We start from the raw sequence: 23,029 nt of genomic DNA, 5'->3' as shown, positions 1-23,029 counted from the left end.
CTAAACCCATTTTCTCTTACTGCGCTGGATCAAGAATCGGAATTGGAACCCCACAAGCAATCTATTCAAGGGTGCAACAAGCTAAGGGGATGTGACGTGCCAATGTTTTTTAGTGATTTTCATTATGTGTCATTCTATTCTAATTCATTTTCAATTGGACCATAAGAGCTGCCGCCGTAAGCAGTACAAAAGGCAGGAACGAATGAAGGAGGATCTTGTTTGGCTGCAAGATATCCCGAGAAAGAAAATAATGATCTTTATGAAATTGCTTTAGACACAATCTGACAGCCGGGACCAAGCAAGTGGCTGGGCTTGTTCGAATCGATAAAGCCTCCATTAGTTTTCTAAAGAGTAACATGCAATTTGTTTCGGTGGAGCAGCATAGCATCGGTAATATTCTGCCCCTTTGACACAAAAAGCTAATGCACTATAGCCAACCTAATGTCAGATTAAACCTACATTTCTGTCAGATGGAAATGGAGAAACGCTACAAACGCACCGGATCCATAAAGCATGACCAAGCCTGTTATCGCAGACACCACATTTGTGTCACAATGGCCTCCAGGGCCAAGCTTTTGTGAAGGAAAAAAAAGAAAACCTCTTTTTTAAATCCATTCAAATGACTGTGATCTCATGCACGAAGAAGATCAAACTTCTTAAGTAGCTATTGATCAGCTAGATGAACAGAGACACGGTGATTGATCGAACGGGGGGAATGACCTCATCTCTACCTTTGACACGGCAGGAAAGCACAAATTGAAACCGCAGAAGGGTAAGCACACTTCTCACCCATCATTTCCTCAAGAACGCGCCGATGTATCACACTCGAGCAGGCTGGTGGTCACGGAATCAATAGTCTGGAGGGTGGGCTTATGAATAAGATGGACAGAGGGGTCCAGCTCAGTTCCCTTAAATCAGCACTCTTTGAGCTTGTATATCCAGATGAATATGCTATAAGCTGGGGTTGTATCATGTGTGGGGAGGGACTGTCTTCTCTTTGAGAGATGGTCGTGATGGACATGTTGCCAGTGTTGCAAGAATGGGCCCAGACGAATCCGCCCTTCCTTGGAGGAAAATGCTGATCTGAGAGGATCTTTCTCCCACCAGCTGACAAGCCGATAGACAAATGGCCCTGCTACTTCTCTAACCTCTCAGACTACTGGCCCTCCTTCTTATTGTCCTACTCCTCAGTGTGTGTGTGTGTGTGTGTGTGTGTGTGTGTGTGCGTGCGTGTGTGTGTGTGTATGTGTGTGTCTTCAGCCAAACACTCCTCCCCCTCCATTCAATCTGGTATATATGTGTGTACACACACTCGCATGACTAATTCATACAGCACATCGCAGTGACCAGAACACTTTCCCTGGCTACAGCATGAGCTTTTAATTAAAGATACAGCTGTGGTTATTAAAATCACTCAATCCTTTATGCAGGTTTCCCACATCTTCCGCCCAGGAGGAGCACAATCTAGAAATCTGTACTAGCTTTGCTGATCCGTGCCACAGTTTACTGCATGTGGTACACATTTTATCACCAGCATCTGTGTTACGTTAATGCGCCCGAGGATCTAAGACGTAGCACTGCATGTCCTTGCTCATTCAAGGTTTTACAGAGTAGCTCAATTCCGTGTCCTCAAGCTTGGATTGGTAGGGCCTCGGGGAGTTTTAGACGGCACTTCATGGGTGCAAGGGGCGGGAATGAAGTGTGTTAGGTCGATGTCTCTCTGACATCACTATTTTCAAAGGCCATTGAGTCTCTCCAGTGAAAACTGCAACCTACAGAGGAGCCTCACGGCCAGCTTTTCATTAGAGACTAACTCCAACCACTGCCTTTTTTTATTGTCCCACCATACTGCCAAAACGCAATCAATAGGACTTTAGGAAAACTGGGTGCAATAGTGCACACTTTTTACTGTCCCACAATCAATAGGAACTGTGAAAAACAGTGCCATGAGTAAATATTGAACATTTCACACACACACACACACACACACACACACAGATTAAAAGTGCCCCAGGACACAGGACACAAGGGGGTCGTTTGGAGCTGGCTTAGATTACCTCGAAGAACTGCCACAGGTTCCAGCTACAACTGTGATTGATTCATCGGAGTGAATTAATTAACAAACCCTTTAACTAATGAATCAATTAAGCCATTGATTAATGTGCATTACCCCGGCGGGTTATAGCTGATACTGACCATTAAAGATAAACTGTGCTCAATTTGAATCGGTTAACAGCAGATTACATGCAGAGGAATGCGCGGCTTACCTACGTGCATCATGGCTGTGAGGGATTTGACATCAGCGAGGATTTGCTGAGTAAAACACGGTGATGGTGACATTGCTTCTGTACGCTAAAGGAGTATTACTGCGGCATTAAATACACGCATATTATCTTTATGTCACTTGAGCCTAAAGCTGTGCCTCAGGGCTGAGTTCCCTAAAATCCCTCCTTTCTGCAGATTAATAATAGATGCTTAAAGAAGGAAGAAATACTTAATGACTACACCTCTGCTGCTGTTCCTCTAAGTCAGAGCTCATACTGCAGTTCACTCTGCCCATAGTTGTAATTAAACAGTCTACATCTTTGAGGTGGAGGTGACAAACAACTGCGCCCTTTAATGACTGAAGTACATTCAGTATCTTGCTTCTTTAGCACAAACTGAATTCACCACAGCTTTCAATGACATAAAACAGCAGGACAGAAATTTCTGCAATAAGAAAGAAGAAAACAAAAGAGGATAGCATTAAGAGGAAAACACTTAGAACTGACATATTGTAGCAGTCCTTCAATAGCTTACATAACCATCCACTGTTTAGCATCTCTGGTGCACAAAGCCAACAACCATCCTACAAATCTGCAGTTGGAGAGATGGTACCATTCCTGCATTAGGGGGTGATGCATCTACTGGTGACTGGCAAGCAATGGGTTCACATTTTGAAGGCTGCGACCGTGGGCATGTCGCTTTCGAGACATTGCAGAGTGCAGTGGCCTTTTTCTCGCAGTGGCCCAAGCGGAGAGTTGAGGGCTTTGTAAAGGTGACCTGATTAGGCACAGTTCCACAAGGACCTCTTAAAGGAAAAGTGCACCTGATGACCTCTCCTGTGAACGGCAAGTAGCAATGTGCCCATATACAAAACCGCACTGCTGATCAAACACAAGCTGTTCTGTCAAAGTGGACAACCCATGACTATTAAAGTGGTGATTTGTTATCTTTTTTCCATCTGTCTTTCTCTAGGAAATCATGCAACAGTAAGAAACAGAAGCAGATGCCTCTCTTTCCAAACTTGTGTCTTAAGACGTTGACGGGGCTTCCCCTTCTCCACGGACAACGTAGGCGCATGACACCGAGCGTTTGCCACTGCCTGACCCAAATCTGCCCGAGGCTGCTCCGAGCAGGGCTGCCACGCCACAAACGGCCATTCTAATCCATATCCCTTTTTGTTTTAAAGAGGATCCATGGGACCGCATGTCTGGTCTGTCTGTGGTAAATGAGAACTGATCTTGGTCGCCCGATGTCAGGTGCAGTGTATGAATACACACATCTCTGTCACTTTGGCCCATTATGGCTCAGCCTGTGGTTTCACCTGAGGATCAATAACTGCAGTCGTCAGGCAGACTGGTGGTAGAGGACGTCGAGAGGCCACTGGGGTCTGCAGACTCTCAGTTTTATGAATGAATAGACAGAAAATTTAGCCAATTTAGCTTCTCATTCTCACGGACACATTTTTTTTTCTTTTTTTTTTTTTGAAGTATGAAATAGGAATGGTGTCTATTAGCAAAACATGTAGAGGTAAAATTGAGTTCAGTGAGGGGGATTCTCTTTGAAACACCACATGTCTAAGAGTTTTCTAGAAATCTACGTCGGATCAAATTGTATCTTGTGTCTTTTCAGGCCTGTTTTCTCCCTAACCCTAACCCTAACCCTACAATTGTGAAAACACAGATGCCAAGGCACTAAAATTGATTTAGAATTTTGCTGGTGATAGCCCAGATCATTTGATTTTAGATAAAGATTACTACTTTCGCCACAGCACTACAGCCATTCATTCAAGATTATTCAATTTATCTCTTCTGTAGCTGTGGGCCTTAACATTTCCTCATGATTTTTTCATCTCCTCACAAATAACGTTCAACATTTTAGCAATAACTCTCTAGTATCTACCCTGATGCTAATTTTCATGTAACTCCAAGTCTTTATCACTGTATTAAGAAAGAACTATAGGCTATTGAGATTTTAAGGAAGCTGCTCTTCATAGCTTTAATTGTAACCCACAGGGTGCCTCAATTTCATGCTACAAATGATTTTATAACAGTGAGTAACGTGGTTATCTCTTCATTATTTTAACCTACATTGCCCCGGGTTCACCAGTGGATTCCCATTTCCAAATACTCCATGAACCTGTCAGACTCTCTATTGCCATGTAACAAATATCTCGGCCAATGAAGAGCAAAATGGGATTTGCTCCATTGCCTGAATTATTGAAGTGGACAGTGTGAGAAATTTATGGTGCAAAATTCGTCCACATTCCCTATGCATAATGTTTTAATATGTTTCCATTCCCAGTGCCCCCCCCCCCCCCCCCCCCCCCCCCCCCAACACACACACACACACACACACACACACACACATATACACACCCTCTCTCCGCATCCTCATTTCTCAATGCACAAGATCCCGTGTCACATTATGCAAGAGAGCTGACGCAATGAGGTGTACAACTCCCAAAAATACACTCGCTGGCATGTTGGGCTATCTAACAGGCTGGCAGAGGGATGACATTTTGTTTCTTTGCGAGCACTGAGAGAAATCCCAGTCCTGGATCTCTGGCTAGCTACTAGCATTCCCACCTTCACTGGGATGATAATAAGTCGGGGTATGATGCCAGCTGCGTGTACATCTGCACCAACAGGAACAACACACACCCACATGAATGTAAAGAGAGAAAAGGTGACGAGTCTTTCTTTCTTTTTGCTGTGATTCACACTGAAGTGGGTTGTGTTGCACAAGCCTGATGTTCCCATGAAGGAATATGTGAAAAACATTAAAGGAGGAGGGGGGGATTCTTTTTTTTTTCTTCTTGAGGCCCCTCATGCATGCCTTTCATTATCCTGGCCCCCAAAAGACTGTCACTAATGCACTCCTTTGAATTCACTTTATCAGTTCGTGTTATTAGCCCCTACAGCTGGCTTTGACCTTGGCCATTCTCGTAGCCTAACGTGAGCATATTCTCAGCCCTCCTTTGTGCACCTCCCTCCCTCCAGCTCTCTCTAGTAGATTACAAAAGGGACCTTACAAACTGTAACGGCATCTTCTTGCCACTGAGCGTCCAGCAGGCTTCCCCCGAAAGTTAAAAGCTATTTGGTGTCAAGTTTTGAAAGCAAAGAAAATGCAGGCTTAGGGGGAAAATACAGGACCTCGGTGTAAAAGCACAACATGATACAGACAAACAGCGCTGCGGGGAAGGTCAAAAATATTGCCTTGCCAGTCAACAAGCTCAACAGTGCTGACGGCCTGAATCTAATGAGAGTCCCTCCCATTAACACAGCCATGAGCAGCACTTTTTTGCGTACTGTTAGTTGGCCACACAATCCTCTTTTTGACCTCTGTGGGGAAAAAAAGGCTAGCATGCCACAGTAAATTAAAAATCCAAAGGAAGGCTTCAGGACATGTGCCAGTACAAAATCCTGAACTCCCCTTTGTCTCCCATTTTGGCTGATAGACAAGTTTCTTTCTCTCGACCCCCTCCACCCCCACTCTCCTTTCAGTATGGCTGGACATTCTTCTACCCCACAGTAGTCATGGACTCACCAGGGTGAGGAGAGAGTGTTTGCCACTGCTTGACCTGAATATTTGCCCAGGGCCGGAGGCAGGGAGGGGATGGCAGGCCATTCCAAGCCACGCTTCCGAAAAAACCGGCACAAAGGAAACCCATGACTATTCCTGGGTGCCAAACAGACTCTGCTCGCCCCGGGGCATACACGCATAAAGGGAATATTAAGTGGTGTTTTTTGTGCAAGGTTCATACAGAACAGTAATTCCCCGGGTTGCACCATTTGACTTTCATAAGGAGTTTGAGCAGTAAGTGTACTCAACCTCTGCGCGAAGATCTCCCCGCAGACAGGTATGATTTGTATTTATTATGTTCCACTGTAGGTGGAATTAATGACAAGGAATAATCTGCCTGGCTGACACATCAGCTCAGTTCTGAGGGATCTGGTTTCTGATGATTGCCACACTCATTAAACCACATGTCATTCATTCAGCCTAATGTCAGCAAATGAAACTCAATTAATTACCCGCCCAAAATCTGGACCACTTGCCACAGTGCAGCCACGTCCACAGGCTGTGGTCCTCCATTCAGCATGACAGTGATGACAGACACTTTGTGGACAGTGTATTAAAGCAGTGAGCCTCGCTGGGAAGTGTGTGAATGATGATCGGGATTGAAATGTATCCATGAAAGGGGCAGAAAACGCAACAGAAGGTAAATGGAACGACATTAGAACCGCTTGACCTCAATGTTACCCTAAAGCTAGACTCTAGTGCCATCTATTGAAAACGTTTACAACAAATCAGTATTCCATACAAACAGTGAACTGATTATTTCAATGCTGCTGCTTTCCGTGAACAGCTTGAACTTATATCTTCGATGATACAAAATTGATCATGATCAATCGATTATCCTCGGCTGGATGACTTGTTGGAGAGGAAAAACGCAGGTTGAGGGAAAAACAAAGCAGAGCAAGACAATCTGTGCTTCATGCAAATGAATCTGTTTTTTTCTTTTTCTTTTTCTTTTTTTTTCCTTTTTTTTTGCCGAGGTTTAAAGTGAATTTTTATTCAAGTGCCACCAAAAGAAAAAGTCCACATTTGATTGACTGCGATTGCGCCGAAACCACGGACACACTCCGCATTGGGATTATTGTAGCGGAAAACTTCATTGAACTACAGGAAAACGTGGTGGCGCATTAAAACTACATGAAAGTGAGAGGTAAATCGGCGGAGCTCTGAGTGATTACCTTCTTTGAGCAGGCGGGAGTGAATGAGGAGAATGAGAAAGCAGCAGATCGCCGCTCCGGTCAGTGCCCACGCAACTCTGAGCAGCTGCATCCTGGCGTAGGAGGGTTCGTGGCGGACCGAGACAGCCGTGCAGCGGGAGAGAGACACTCCACCTCAGCTCATAGACACGCACTGGCTCATATTCTGTTGGCCATGGAATTCAGCATTCATCCCCTTCATGCAAAATCCTCACTTGATAGTCCGGTGTGGGTGTGATAAAGAGGGCTGGGATCCGTGAAAACAACAGAAATACGCGCGCTTGCCTCGCCGCCGGTGCGTCAGAGTGGCTCCAAACGGAGGGGCGATTAACCCCCAGTCACCGACTGAAGGGCTGACATCTTTCCACGCACCACTTCTCCCTCTTTTCCCGTTTTTATTTATTTATTTATTTTTTGTGTTCTTCAAGGGTCTCTCGTCGGCTTCACCAGAGTGCCGCTCACGACTGGGTGGGCAGAGCGGGCTGCGCCCCTCGGTGCGGCTCCGTCTTCGAGTGCGCACGGCGGTCCACGGCGATGCGGCGCGCAGATGATGATCACCGCTCCCCGCTGCATGTTACGCACATCTCTCCCATTGCTGGAGAGGCAGAGGCAAACACTGCCAGCCAAGTCGCCTTGCAGACCTCGTTTTCCCTCCCTCTCCCTGTCGCGCTCTCTCTCTCCCTCTCTCTCTCTCTCTCTCTCTCTCTTTACTTCACAATATTGCTCCGTCGTTCCGTCACTTTCCCTCTCTCTCTGTCGCCGTTTTCCCTCTCTCTCCACTTCTCCCTCCTCTCTCTCTCTCTCCTTCCCCTCTGATTCACTCCAGTGCAACTCTTGCCATTTACGCACAAGCACAGCCAGCTTCATAAACTATGCATCTCCTGGATGATCCCCGTTCTTCTTCATCTGCGCGTCGCACCACTTGGAATCATTTTTTCCCCCCCAAATCAGAGGCTCTGTGGATGACAAATTCCCCTGACTTTTCTTTGAAGGCAAATAAAACGTCATACTGAGCAAAGACGTGGCTGCGCAGGTTCTTTCTATCTACTTTGTCCTCCCATCAGATAATCTATAAAGATCAAAACAGGTGCAGGCACGAATGTCTGCACATCTCTGTCTCTCTATCCCTGTATGTGTGTGTGTATGTGTGTGTGTGTGTGGGTTCCTCATACGAAATCGACTTCACCCCCCCCCCCCCCCCCCCCCCCCCAGCTCCAGGTTACGTCACAACTCCCCCAAATAATCTCCTCCAGCTACAAAGCGTGAGATAGTGCAGCTATAACAGGATGTTTCCACTGATAAATAAAAGTGGGCAAACCGTGGCCTGCATGTGATCATCATGTGGCACACCAAATTAAGCCAAATTTGATCTTCCATTGTAACATTAAGATGATGTTATACTGACTTTTCCTGGCTTAAGAAAATATTTTAAAAATTGCTGTTTTTTTGGTGTAGTTCGTGTAATGAGAAAATTCTGCACCCTAGCCAAGCCTCCCAGTTATTGAGACAAGCAATGGGCTTTAGATAGCCTAGCCTGAGGCTCATTTTCCAAGACTATCAACACCCTCTGAAACCTATTACTCATGTAGCCCAAAATTTCATCATATTACAAACATAAAGAACTGATGCCGTTGCAAATTCTTAAACAGCCTCCTCTGCTCTGTGCTCAATGTGATGTGTAAAAAAAGGATGTCACGATCCTGTGAATGAAAGCAATCTGGCTGGAGGAGGACCAATACTCAATAGCAAAACAATAGCTTGTGTAATCCCCCCCCCCCCCCACTCCTGCTTTCTGAGTGCCAACACAGCCATTGTTCCTGTTTCATGTATATTTGCGTGGTGTTTAGCTCTCACACGACTTGGGATGCATGACGTGGGATTACTCGCTCAGTGCGTCCATCAGTCATTTGGCAGCGACTGGTCAGTTTGCACACAATAACCCATAAGGCCGCTGGAGCGATCACAGCATCCGAGAGCACAGCATTTCCTCCTTGGGGTGCTTGTGAGTTTTATCCCAGCGTCTATGTATTTATAATTGAATCAGAATGACATGGTTGGACGAGTGACGGTGCCACTCAAACCAGAAAACTGTCATTGCAGTGTCAATAAGGTTGGCCCCTGCAGCTACGAGCACTAATTAGCTGATAACAGTCTCTGCTGGCTGGCATGCATGCCAGACTGTGCGTGTGCTTGTGCGCATGCTTTGAATGTGTATGCCTCTGTTTTGTGTGTGTGTGTGTGTGTGTGTTTATATCAAGTTTGCATGACTGTCTCTGTGTGTGTGCATGCGTGTGTGTGTGTGTTAGACAGGCCCCTTTTTTTCTGTCCTGACACCTCCCTGCCTCCTCTCTAACGCTGTGATCCATCCATCTACTGCACGGAAAGCAATTAACAGTGACTTGACCTCTACAAGGATTTGAGGTGGGATGACTGTATGTGTGCTTGTGACTGTGTGGGTATGTGTGCTTGTCTAATATTATCATCTGCTGTGCCCATACCACTCTATATTCTCCGGAAGAGCGGCAAACTAAATATGACTATGTGCAATGTGCATACAGCATAATTAGGAAACAGTTGGAAACACTGAGACATGTTGATACAGTTTGATTTGCTGGAGGAGCCAGTTACAGCCTGGTCCTGACATCTGACCTGACACACTTCAACCTGTAAAATAGTCCCACAGCACCCAAACTGTATGTGCAGAGATTGGAGCAATTTATTTTGATACCAATTTAAGGTGGCAATAGGAATTTGTGTGACTGTGAGGAAATATTTGGAACATGAAAAAGAATTCAGCTTTGTTGCTTCTACACCTACCAGTAATTAGGCCTTTCTGTTTAGTTATTTATAAAGAAGGAAGGTGTGGATCAGAATTGGCTCCACTCTTAAGCCGGCTGTAGCAACTAGCCGAGCCTGGAGCTTCACTCTGTAGGACCAACCTGCTAGTGCGCTGATATGAACTCCACTGTGGGCAGAAAACAGGCTGAATGTTGCTGTAATTCTGCCCCTTTACACATATCTATGATATCTATGCTTTTTCAGGTCAAGTGTCACCACAAGCAAAAATAAAGCCACAAAACAAGCAGGCATGGATTTTTATAGCAGGGCGTAAAGCAGCATGAAGGAAATTATAAACTGTCCCATTATTCAATTTAATTAGGCTATTTAAAATGGCTATAATCAATATTTTTATAATATTCTTGTGAAGTGTGAAAGAGGTTGTTTATGAATCCTCAGACAATCATCACGGGTTCTCCTCAGCTTTGTGGAGTATTTCAGTGATTTGGTTTTACTGACCACATCTTTACTGTTTAGGTTTAACATCTGGCAGATGTTTTCAGATGTTAAGCTCTAATAAAAGAAAAAAAAAAAAGAAAAACAAAAAAAAAAAACACTGTATACTAACCGACCAGCACCAAACTACAGACAGATAAAGTGAATACATTCAATGGGTGGACACAGTGCTGTGCTCACAGCTTGTTCCTGCTGCTGTCAAGTGGCCGAGAAAAATCTGTGATTACATGTCTCATCCTTGTGCTTTGTTATGTATATATATATATATATATATATATATATATATATACACACAGATACAATGCTTTGCTTCCTGTAGCATCTTTGTGAAACATCATTAGTTCATTTTCATAACATTAGGAAAAAGTCATGAAGTATTAAGATACTAAAACAATGTTACTCTTTGCTTTCAACAGTTTAATTTTGGGCTAACAGTATACTTATCTGACATGCTGAAATATAAATATCTGTGTCTTAGTGTTTCATATTCCATCTTCATGTCTGAACAGTTTTTATCACAGAGTACACAGGGGCTCATTTTCGTTGCCTTGGGGACCAACAATTCTGTCTAGACATCATTATAAATCCCTGTTAGATGTCTGCTTGCATTTTTCCTAACCCCTCTTTTACTATTACACGGGGATAGCAAAAATATTTTGAGTTTAGTTCTGGAGCACTGTGGAATTCTTTTCTTTTTCTATTTTTTGTAAATTATTAAACCATTTCCTTCCCCTCTATCCTCACACCACCCACCTACACTGCTGCCACGTCTCCTCTCTCACTTTCTCCTCCTCTATACTGCCACCCACTCACCGCTATGCTTTTTCTTGCCAGGAGCCAGGAGAGGCGTTACTTGCTTTGTCCTCTGTGCAGGTCACTGGCTGTGTGCCAGACAGAACCCATGCCAATAAAAGCCATGAGTAATGGGCTAAAACTTCTACATTCGCTGTGTTTCCCATTATTTCCCATGGTCAATAAATCTGAAGGAGGGCTTAATCAGAGGGAAAAGCTGGAACATACGGCCCATGTCCAGCAGGGTGTCCAAAACAAAGACTCTGACAGTTAAACCAGAGATAAAAGTTGAGGTGGCAGCCACCACTATGGCTTTCCTTGTGACCCACTTTGTCTTCTGACAGGTGGAGCCATTATTGTTGAGACAGATGAACGCTGTGCTACTGTCAAAACAATGGCTTCTTCTGGGCCTCTGAGACAAGGTTGACTCTGAATAAAGTCCTTTAAGAGCCTAATAGACAGATAATTGAACAAATTGTTCAAATTCCATGAAATACCCAGTAAAGAACCCAAGTTTCACAGCACGATAGGATAGTTCAATATGTCTGTCTGAGGTTTATACAACAATGCAACCAAATCTGGAAGAATAACCAGATTGTTATCCACCTCTTTATCCCGTAAGGGAATTGTGTCGTTCGGTTCTGCTGCTTGACACTGGATGTTTGATCAGTTTTACAATCTAAAATATTTCTTTGAGGATGTACTTGAATATTTAATATTTAATATTTAAATATTTAATATTTCTTTGAAGATGTATCATCTTTTAAGTTGATATAGCAAAACTTGCTAGCATACAGTTGCCTATCCAGCAGATACAAAGCAATATGAGCCTTCATTTGGTGTTGTGTGTCTGGCCACTTGGGAAATATTTACTCTATGTAACATTTACTCTCTTTTAGCTCTAGTTTTGGTATCCACCAACTCCTGAAGGAAACACAGTATCTGGATCTTTGGATACTAAAAGCTATGTTCACTAGCTAGCTTGATGCTGGGGAGTTAGTGATGAATCTCTGCAGGTTCATCACTAGGAGCAATCCCATGGATGTAACACTCATGTGATTTGTTCTATTCTTACTATATAAAATATGCGTAGTAGCAGCTTGTAGTGCTCTTTAAGTTTTTCATAATAGAAACATGACACTATTGCTGCACCACAAAGTAAGATAGCTGAAGGTACCACCACGGTAACTGTTTCAAAAATGGTCTTTTTAATCTGACATCCGCGGTGGAGGGATTGGTGTCATGCTAAATGGTATATGGCCTCCTCATGTGGACATGTGTTCCCGGCTTTAAGTAATTTAAAGACTTAAAAAGACTATGTGAACCAATCAGGACTGAGACCTTTGGCTTATGTTACATGTTGGCCATAGCGACCAGAAGTTAAGAGACAAAAGCAGAAATGGAAAAATCAAACAAAAGAAGGGCAAATTGCATAAGTTTAATATATCTGTCCAACAAAACTGCTACAGGATGGTTCATCCCTGTAGGTAAGATGGACTGTTCTGACAGATATCAACATTTCCGTTCTCCTTTACATCATCCCTATCAACACTATCTGCACAAAGCCAGCATACTTGAAGACATGAGGGATCAATCTTAGTCAGGAGGGGCCTTTTGCTGCAAGTGTAGCTGCTGCATCAAACTTCACCACAGACGTGAAGATCACCTGAGAGAAATGATCCATCACAGTAAACACAAGGCACCAATTTGGCTTCGGAAAACTTTCTGTTTAATCATAACTTCCCTGTGCTCAAGTTGAGTGTTTTCATATCAGTGCAGGCATTGTTTTCCTCTTTGCTTCCTGTCAATCACCTGACGCCCACAGGAAAGAAACAAAGTATCTGCCAGCAAATAATCCATCAAAAACACATCACATTAGACGTCTGTCATATTCACGTCTTTGTATTTAGGAAACAGTTGTTAGTCGGGACATCAGTGCCTTTTCCACACCATAAAGTTTTGTGTGTTTTTAGTGACTGTATCTGATTTTACACATTATGCAACACAAAGCAACCGGAGGGAATCTAAAGATAGAAAAATATGAGCTATAAAGAACATACCAGTGTCATTTATGTCCCATTTATTTCTATGAAGGTCTTATTATTAGCCTAAAAGAAAAGACAGATTACTTTTATTACTTTTAATTCTGTTCTGTTCTATTTTGGGGGAACATGAGGCCCTACTGTTCCTAATCTAAAAATGTGTCAAAAGTTCATCGAGCATGAACATTTTTGGAGGTTTCTGTCAAGGTTTTCAGCCCAGTTTCCATTCCTGTCTGCAAATGAGTGACGGGTCAGAGACGCACGGTATTCAGCTGCATATTTTTGGTCCTTACAAGAATTTTGTCTCAGTGGCAGCTTTTACAAAGACACTATGTCCAGTTTCTATGTGAAAAATTTGGCAGGAAATGTTACACAATAGTTTGATGTGATTTCTTTGTTGAACAGAACATAAAGGAGTTTTTTTTTCTGTGATTGGATGTATGGACCACAAAGAAACAGTTATTTTTAACCTCAACAAATGTTGATACATCCTGCTCTTTTTAATTAGAAGCAGTGTCACTCACACTGACTTAAGCCACAAAGTTATTGTGTCACTCATTATGAACTGTATGCACATTTAATCAAGTCTTATTATAGGAAATGCAATATACTGAGCTGACAAACACCACTGATAGACTCATCCTCTTGAGGCTTCCACTAAGCTTCTTACATTTCCTGTAGTCGGAGCAAAGCAAATAAGCACCAACCGGCACACACGCAGGACCTTCCTCTCCACTCAGTCTCCACGTTGCCGACCTTCATTCATCCATCTCTCAGCACTGAGGCCTCACCTTCCTGATTCCATAAGTTACCAACTAAGTGCTGCATTACCAGGGAAAGTGACTGGTGTCAGGCGCTTTATTGAGTTTACTTGATTAATTATTAATTTCCTTTTCATCAGCTTTCACCAGGCAAGTGTCACATAAAGTATGGAAACAACTGCTTTATTGAAGATGTGATTTCCTGATGTTGCAAACAACAAAGCTAATAAACTAAAATGACTGACATGCACTGTAAAAATGTCAGCCTATATTCTGAGGCAAAGATGAGCGTTACAAGCACAGAATTATGAATTACGAGCAGCAATTAAAGCAGGGGTCTGACACTTTGCACCACTCTGTTTCACAAATATGAAACTTCATATAGAAGACAATAAAGCACTTAAACATAGAAAACCAGGACACAAATGAATAACTAATAAAGAGATCATCTCTTGCTGTGCAGCGTCCTTTTACTGGATGTTTATCTTCAATCTCAATGGACGAAAGACAAACAAAAGCAACAGCGCTGACAATTAAATATTTAACAAGAAAGTCTCAATGACAGAAAACTCAAGTTTATCCACCAAGCGTTTCCTTCGCCTCCTGGGAGAGTTGTTGGAAATGATACCCAGAGGACAAATGTGTTAAAATGACAAGAAATAGACGACAAGAAAAATGAAAAAACAAAACAACTTAAATCTGTCATAGAACATGTGACAGGCAGACAGAAAGTCAAGTATTAAGCCTTTTAGCTCTTGCCTCTGATCCGTGCCCTTGTCAGGAGTTTTTCAGGAGATTTTTTTTTTAACATGGGAAACAAAGATAATAAACAAACCTTCAAAATTGTAATCACTGCAAATTCAAGTTTGTAAAATTGGAGGTAGTACAAAAAGTTGCTTGTGCTCCTTCCCATGAATCCATTTCATATATTACAGTCGTAACTGGATGGTAAATCAGATGTTAAGTGTGTAAGCCTCAGATATCTGAAATGGATTATTACAGGCCTTAAATCATTTTACTTTCTAACCAGAGTCTGGAATGCCACTGTCCCTTCTGACAATGTGGCATAAATACACATATAAAAATCAACTATATTGAAATAGTGGTCAACTCGAGCAGCCACAATGTAACAAGCAGGAAGCGACTGTCACTCTCACTGTCACTCAAAATGACATCATCACTCTGCGATGCACATAGCAACAGTCCACTTTCTTCTCCACCAATAATGTTTTAGATGTTCAAATGGAATGGTCGTCATGGCCAGAAGAAAAGGAAAGGTGGAGGAGTGAAGGACAGGATAAAAAGGGGATTACAGACACGAGCTAAATGTTGCAAAGTAGCGGACATGTTCACCGCTATTGGACCAGGGTTGTGTCACTCACTCATTCACTCCTCCCTGCTCACTATGCTGTGGGTTCTATATAGAGGACTCTATAGTGAGCTCATCAGTAAAACTGAGAACACTTTCTGACACTACTTGGGTAATTTTCTCCACTCTATCTTTCACAGCGAGCGCAATGCATCATAGTATATATTGCTTGGTGACCTAGTGACCCTTGGTTGTACACTGCTTTTCATGATGCACTGTGGGATAACATGAGTCCACTATATAGGGTTCAATAATTCTCACCATACATTCAGACAGCACTACAAACTGGCGAACTATACAGGGGTCTATATAGGGAGTAGTGAGTGATTTCGGACAAAAACAGGTCTGTCAGAAACACTAGCTAAACTAGCTTGAACATGTGTTCTGTTTAAAAATTGTACACTAATTGTTTTGTGTGCCTCGTCGTGTACATTTGTATGTTCTGTGATGTGATTGGTGCATTTCCAGTGGGGTTTTGAAGCTTCACCCACAGCCATAGCATACTTTGAAAACTCATTTTTGTATAATGGACAACTTTCCTCCCAGATGAACATAGTGGCCAAAGTTATAACAAGTCTGGCACTCATGTTACATCGATATTAACAGTCTGGTGGTTTGCATGAACAGGGTGGCCTGGGATGGATTCCCAGCCTGAATTATTGTTTTAGTCCACCCCTGGTGCAGCTTGTATTAATGAGGCCTTAAATATCAATGAAATTATAGTGTTTTTCCAATTAGAGTCAAATCAAATTGCAACACAAACATTGTTATTAACTATTTTGCTCTTGTTTTCCTTTTAAAGACGAGTTCACTGCCAAAAAACTGTCACCACTGATAAACCGCCTTGATTATAGAGTCCAGAAGAAGCATCTCACATCAGTGTCAACACAGACGTCTCTCTAGGGCTGACTTCAGTTCACTTTCAATACAAGCAATTCTGGAAGACAGCTGACTTCATCATTTAAATATTGATCAACTTTTGTAATGAGGATGTCATATTCAATCTGTTAAGAAGTAATTAAAAAATCAATATCCTATCAACATTAAATGAACCACCGTTTCTATTTTATTCGGGATCGACTGAGAGAGCGTTAATTGACTCCAGCTTTAATTTTCATCGCAATCTTCTGTGTATGGAACATCCTGACTGCTGTTAAATGTGGTCGAAATCTCATACTGGCACATTTAGGTACAGATCACTGAGCCTGACACAGAAGTGGGAGGAAGAGAGACAAATAAAAAAAAATAAAAAAAATTCTGGCTGGCTAAAAAAAAGCTTTGAAGAAGAATGTTTGGCCTCCTGTACTGTGTGAGCTCTCAGCATGCAGAGCAGCTCATCAGAGAGCAAGCAGGTGAACATAACAGGAGTTTGTGCATACATCCATGCAGGCAGAAAAATATATGTGCGTATGGAAATGAGGAATGAAAGGAGCCAGAGAGAAAAGAGGAAAACAAGCGAGACACCAATCCAGGCGATAACATGTCTGTTTGCCCCGATTAAAGCAATGAAAATAGGTCAGGACACAACACAGTCATGTAACATTGAACTCAGTGCTCGCCCTGTGCAAACACACACGACAGTCTTGTGTCTGCTGCTGGGAAGAAGCCTTATGTGCAGGTGCAGTGACTTTGTGGAGTCTCTGCCGCTTGCCTACAAAAACGTCCTTGCTGGATTAATTTGTTGATGATCTTTAGAGGTGATAGCAGGCAGGTTTTTGTTACCTTTGGACAGAGCGAGGCTAGCCGTTTCCTCCTGTTTCCAGTCTCTGTGCTGAGCTAAGCTAGCTGGCGGCTGGCTGTAGCTTCGTATTCAGCATACGGGCTAATGCTGGGAACACACTGTCTGCGTTGCATGTGCGTGGCGGCTGTGTCGCTGAACTACTGCTGCTCGCATGTATGTGTGTTCACCGTGTCCGCTGCATCGCTGCCGGCTCTCTTTCCACATACAATAGTTTGCCTCAGAGAATAGTCATCAGTCAACTGCTTTCTATTCATTATAAATCAATTTCGGATTTATTTTTGACAAAAAATGTCACCAAAATTCCACCGTCTCCACATTTTATTAAAATTTTTCATGTCAGTTACATAATCAGATTCTGCTTTGACATTGAAACTACAGTGAAGGGTCATTTTATGTGATGTTGCTGGTACGATGTGAATATGACATCAGCAGGTCTTTTTTCTGTCTATTTTTCCAGGGAGCCACGCACATTGCTTTCGGTCAGATGCCAAATCTCTAGATCACGTGACACGGCCACGAGTTGTGAGGTGCGTCACGCAGTGTGTCTGCTCCAACTGTATCATAATATAAGCGCCAAAATTAAAACCAAGATGCTCCGCAGGCACCACGAAGCCAGCGTGTTCCCGGCCTAACCCTCGGCCAGACAGCTAATGAGAGTATTTCCAAAATGTCAACTGTTCCTTAAAAAGCAAATTCATGATGACGCTTCTAGCGCCTCACTCCTGATTTTTCTGGCATACTGATGCACTGATTAAAATGTTACGTTGTTAACTGTAATATGTCACAACTCCAAAACTGCTGTAGCATATTAATCCACTTATTTTGCTTTATGACAGATGAAACCATAACTTTAAAGCAAATGCGTCAAACATGTTTTTACATGTATTTTTGATGCTGTGTGGGTCACTTACTGCACACTTTGTGTATATTTCAATGTAGCCTTTAAGCCTATTCTGAATAAATGATGCACAGTGGACTCCCTGCAGTGTAGCTGCTACAGGATGAAAAGCAATACAGCGGAAATTGAAAAGAAGCAATAGCATTAAGGCAGTGGAGGCTGTGGTCTCCATGGCCAAAACAAAATTCAATTGTGAAAATCGAGTAGATGATGATAATATTTGGTAGCAGCATTGTCTGGCACGAGGTTTAAAAAAAAAAAAAAAAAAAAAAAAAAAAAAGAGCAGTCTCCTCTCTAGATTGCTGTAACCTTGACTCACCCTGTCATTTCTGCATTCATCAGGGAGAGAGAAAAAAAAATGAAAGGCAATTGAAAAGAAATGTGATTATTAGATGAGGGGATGTAGAGATTGAGGAAAAAAGGAAAGGAGGCAGAATGGAGCATGAGAGTCATATGGGGGGGGGGGGTCTGACATGGAAAAACTAATTTTTGTCTTTCGGGGCATAAGGAAGACAGCGAGGAGAGCGCACAGAGTGACATGGAGGGCGAAATGATTCACAATTTTGCAGCAGCGCTTCAGCAGAGAGGCAGACACTAACACAGTCTGTCTGTCACCACAGGCTGCTGATGGACACACATTATTGGATCCATATACCGCCTCTTTGCTCAGTTGCAGCTCTTCACTGTAGACACATGGCCTTCAGTTAAGCAGTCAGAGGGATTGTTCAGCGAGAGAGGCAGGGTGAGCTCAATATTAAATGGAGACAAGAAAACCAAGTAGAACCTTGTGTTTGAGTTGTGCATTTATTCCCATTCTTGTGCATGTTGGACACAGTTTCCTGATGCATTATTATCAGAAATAGGAAACTTAAAAATGTGCCTCTGCAGTGCAGGAATTTGAGTACATATTTTCATTTAATAGCTAACACATTCATTTTGAAGCCTAATTGTAATTGAACATTGTTTGTTTGTTTGTGTGTGTGTGTGTGTGTGTGTGTGTGTGTGTGTTTAAGCCAATTTAATACAAACAATCACAAATAACTATATGATTTCCATTCATATCCATACGGTTCAGTTCAATTATTTATCCCTGCAACATCAATTTTTGCAGCAGCAGCAGCTTGTGATGTGTCACAGTGAATTCAACATCCAAAAATCATAAATTGCACGTACAGACAATGTAAATTACACATGATCCAGAGTTACTGTTAAATTCCATAACTGTAAATAGTAATGGTAATATTATGGATAATTCAGGGACAAGTCAGCTTTAAAAGGTTGTCTCACAAGGAGACTGTGACAGCATGTGGTGAGAAGAAACACAACAAAACAGACAGCAATGGCCCGAGACCGGAGGCATGCTGTAAATACTAGTTCAGAATTATTAACAGTAAGACTAGTAATCAAACCATCCCCATGGTTTGCAATATTTAGTGTAGCTGAACATATTTCAGTAAAGTAAGCAAACACAATCTGATTTACCTCTAATAACCTCTTGTAGAATATTCACTAACCTTATATCTTTTTTTTATATCTCTCACTCTTTATTGTTAGCAATTGTTATTTTGTTGTTATGTTATTATCAGCACAATTTTTCAACCTTGGTTAAGGAGCTCAAAAGGTTAAGCTGGGATGGGGGGTGCGAGGTAGAGGGAGGGCAAGGGGCCCTATATATACTTTTTTGTGACGATTCCTAAAATGCCAATAGAATATGTTTGCAGTGACAGAGAGGAAGTAAGAGACAAGAAGTGGACAAAGAGAGAGCAGTGACGGAGAAAGTGAGAGCCTTTGAGGACAAACAAAATAAAGATAGAGCACCATCCTCTGGCCTCTGCAGGGCTCAAACTCCGTCTGAGAGCACTAGAAAGACAAGGGATCAACCCTGATTCCAGCCGGGCTTTGTCTCTTTACACCGTGAAAATATGGCCTGGAATCCCATTATCGCCACCTATAGAGAAGCGAGGGCTCCATCTTCATCTCTTACGCCACAGCACATGGGGATATGGCACCACCTGCACTGTATATTGCAGCTTTAAAAAAAATAAAAATGCTCTCACCCATTCTTATAGGCTCGAGAGGCTCTTTATTTGAAGGGCAAATAGAACAAGAGCGCAGAATGGATGTCATTCATTTGGAGCAGCAGCCGCAGCCACAATCTTCTGCAACTTTGGCATACCAATGAAAACCTTAAACTCCATTTTCTCAGGAGTAATGTGCAACTGTTGGAATGGGATCACACACACGCATGTTCATTCCCACGTGCACTTTGTGTTGCACGCACACACACACACACGCACACACGTATCACTTGGAGAATTGAGTTGGTGACAAGAGCTAGATTTGATTTTATCCCCTCTCTGCCTTCTCGGCTCTCCTTAGGGCCGTCACACAAACAATCTCCCAGCAGCAAAAGTAGATATGAGATTAGTTTTGCAGGGTGTTGGCAAGTGCCACATGTTTGCTCACCCCGGCCTGCCTCCCCTGCAACATGTATGTCTCTCTCTATATGTGTGTGTGTGTGATCACACGTGAGAATTTATAGATCAACGCTCCCGCCCAGATGTACAGGCACAGCGGCACACAAGGTTGCATCCTGCATGAGTCAAAGGCAGCCTCTAACATATTCATCATCACATCTCTCCTACACACACACACACACACACACAAACACATCACCTCAATCCCCGATAATCATCTCCCTTTGTAGCCGCCAAGGGCACAAATGTCTGTTCTTGCTTTCACTGCAGGTGCTGATCCATGAAGCAGTCAAGGTGGAGTCAAAACGGAGTCAAATGTTTCCTTGGAAATGGCACACACACACACACACACTTTCTCTCTCTGTGCAGGAAAGCGCAGGTTTTACATGATCCGCAGGATGACAGCAACATACTGTTAGTGTGACTGGAATCTGCAGGCCGAAAAAGAAAAATAGGTTTGTTAATTGATTGTATGAAAGAGGTAAACAGATTGAAGGAGTGAGAGAGAGTGAGAGAGAGAGGTTGATTAATTGAAAGTGAGAGGGCCGAACTGATTAAGAAGAGAGAGAGAGAGAGGGAAGAAGAAAGAGAGTTCATGGCATAAAAGCTTCCTCGAGAGGAGCGCTATCAAGCAAAGCTCTGACTCTGATCACTCATGTGTTTGCATCTAAAGTAGGCCCAAAATGCTTGGAGGGCAATGCCGATGTTTCACAGCAGCGCCGAGCATTTACATATTTATCCACCGACAATTTTCTGCCCACAAATGCACGTATCTCTTTTCTTTTTTTTCCCCCAACCACGTTTGCTTTATTTATTGATTGATTCAAGCACAGTAAGCATTAAAAAAAAAAAAGCATAAAAATGAGCTGAGGCCTTAGTTTTCTCTTTTGGAAGTGCATTTGCATTCCAACTACACTCTCCGTCCCACTATACCATGTAAATAACCCCTCCCTATGTCTCAGCAAATCCTGCACACACACACACACACACACACAGAAACACTGTGAGATGCTCAGAGCAAAAAATCCAATATCACTTAAACACTTCTAAACACGCACACACCTCAAAATTCCCAACACATACATCTTTCACACATTTCTGGGCAGTGTTGGGAGAAGGAGGTGGAAAAGGAGGAGGAGGAGGCTCCATCTGTGCAGGGAAGTTGGGTTCCTGGCAGCCTCCTCGGGCCGCTCAGCCATCCATCCGCTCCCACCCATCCCTCCCTGCTTCAACCTGACCAATGTGTCCCCCGTCTCCCCCCCCCCCCCCCCCCCCCCCCAGACCACAACCGTTTCCATCCATTCTGCCTTCCTTTCATGTGAGGAGCGGAAGTGCGCCTGGCATCCACTGCTGTTGTTTGATACAGTGGCCGCATGATGCCCGACTGCCTGCTTGGCTAACACACACATACACACACACATGCACAGTGATGCATATGCACACACATGGGCAGCTTGTACTGGCTTCATGTGCTACCACCTATTGAGCGGGAAGCTCTTTTGTGAGGAGGAAAACACTGGCAGCTTTAAGGGTCTCATGTCAAACACAGACCGGTTCGAAAAATATAAGATCAATTCAGAAACAGTCTCTGCTGCGCGTAAACACACAGTATGGTTTATTGTTTTTAATTCTTATGTGTCTTAAACAGTGATATGAAAACTAATAAGCATGTTTCTGTGCTCACTTACTCTTATACTATTACCTAATCCTAACCCCTAACCCCTAACCCATGAACTCTAACCAATCTTCCTTACTTTTTAGGATTAAAAAAGGCAAAAAAGTTCAGCCTCAGAAACTCTAAACTTGCTCATCTTAAATTGGATCATCTGTTGTGTGACATATGCAAAATTAAATTTGGACCAAGCTATCGCCACAGTTGTGTTTTCATCTATTTACTTGTACACATAGCTAACCACTTTGAATAAACACGGTGTCGTCCAAGTTATGTTTCCTTTCTCTTTTTTTACACCAAGTCACTGTAATGAAATTGCATTACATTTAGACAACTTCAAGCACTGAGTTAGGGACGGGAAATATTGTGGTATTGATTAAATATTGAAAAAGCCTCCTGGTGGCCAAACAGTAAGGACGCATACCACAAAACTTGAACCTTCGCTGCATGGACCTCCGTCTCTTTCCTCAGGTTTACTGTCTGTCTCAACTGTGTTGACTGTCAAATAAAGGGGAAAATGCCAATTTAAAATAACACTGAAAAAGACAAGTCATTTTTAGCATAAATTTGAGACTCCAGTGTCAGAGTCTCCTGCTTTTTACCTCCAGCCATCAGTCCCAGCAGCAGAGGCCCAGAAAAGTAAATGAATAATAAAAAAATATATGTAAATCTGTTACAACATCAGTGTGGTGCTTGTATTTCTTGAAGCAAACACCTTCAGAGTTCCCTTGGACGGCCATTGAAGAGCAGTAACCGCCTGACTGTTATTTATAATTCATGCCACAAGCCTGCCTTAAAGCCTGTCAAGCTATTTCTCTCAGGGACCGACCAGGGTTCATAATCAAAGTAACTAACCTGTGATTTACTGAGCCCTGGGGTAAACATCTGCTGCCTGTCATCTGGACTGCTTACAAGACACGACTATTTACACGCGTTTAACGGT

At 42.8% G+C, this 23,029-nt stretch overlaps 1 protein-coding gene across 5 annotated transcripts in view; it reads right to left on the bottom strand.

Moving 5' to 3' along the window:
• tafa5a (TAFA chemokine like family member 5a) overlaps positions 1-23,029 on the bottom strand; it is a 134,348-nt gene that overhangs the window by 81,144 nt on the left and 30,175 nt on the right. Inside the window, exon 1 of one of the 5 annotated variants that reach the window (XR_011694147.1) lies at positions 7,023-8,073. The exons of 3 other annotated variants lie outside the window; for them this stretch is intronic. Coding sequence is in view for 1 of the 2 variants with exons in the window: in XM_071502401.1 (XP_071358502.1) it covers positions 7,023-7,113 (91 nt within the window). In the remaining variant the exon portion in view is untranslated. Of the gene's footprint in view, positions 1-7,022; positions 8,077-23,029 lie in introns of those variants that run through there. One more of the 5 variants, XM_071502401.1, reaches the window with a different exon arrangement.

The sequence above is a fragment of the Trachinotus anak genome, unplaced genomic scaffold (genome assembly GCF_046630095.1).
Source record: "Trachinotus anak isolate AG129_WGS33_773 ecotype Australia unplaced genomic scaffold, CSIRO_AGI_Tana_v1 ptg000018l, whole genome shotgun sequence".
NCBI classification, from domain to species: domain Eukaryota; kingdom Metazoa; phylum Chordata; class Actinopteri; order Carangiformes; family Carangidae; genus Trachinotus; species Trachinotus anak.
This window is presented reverse-complemented; position numbering and strand designations above follow the sequence as displayed.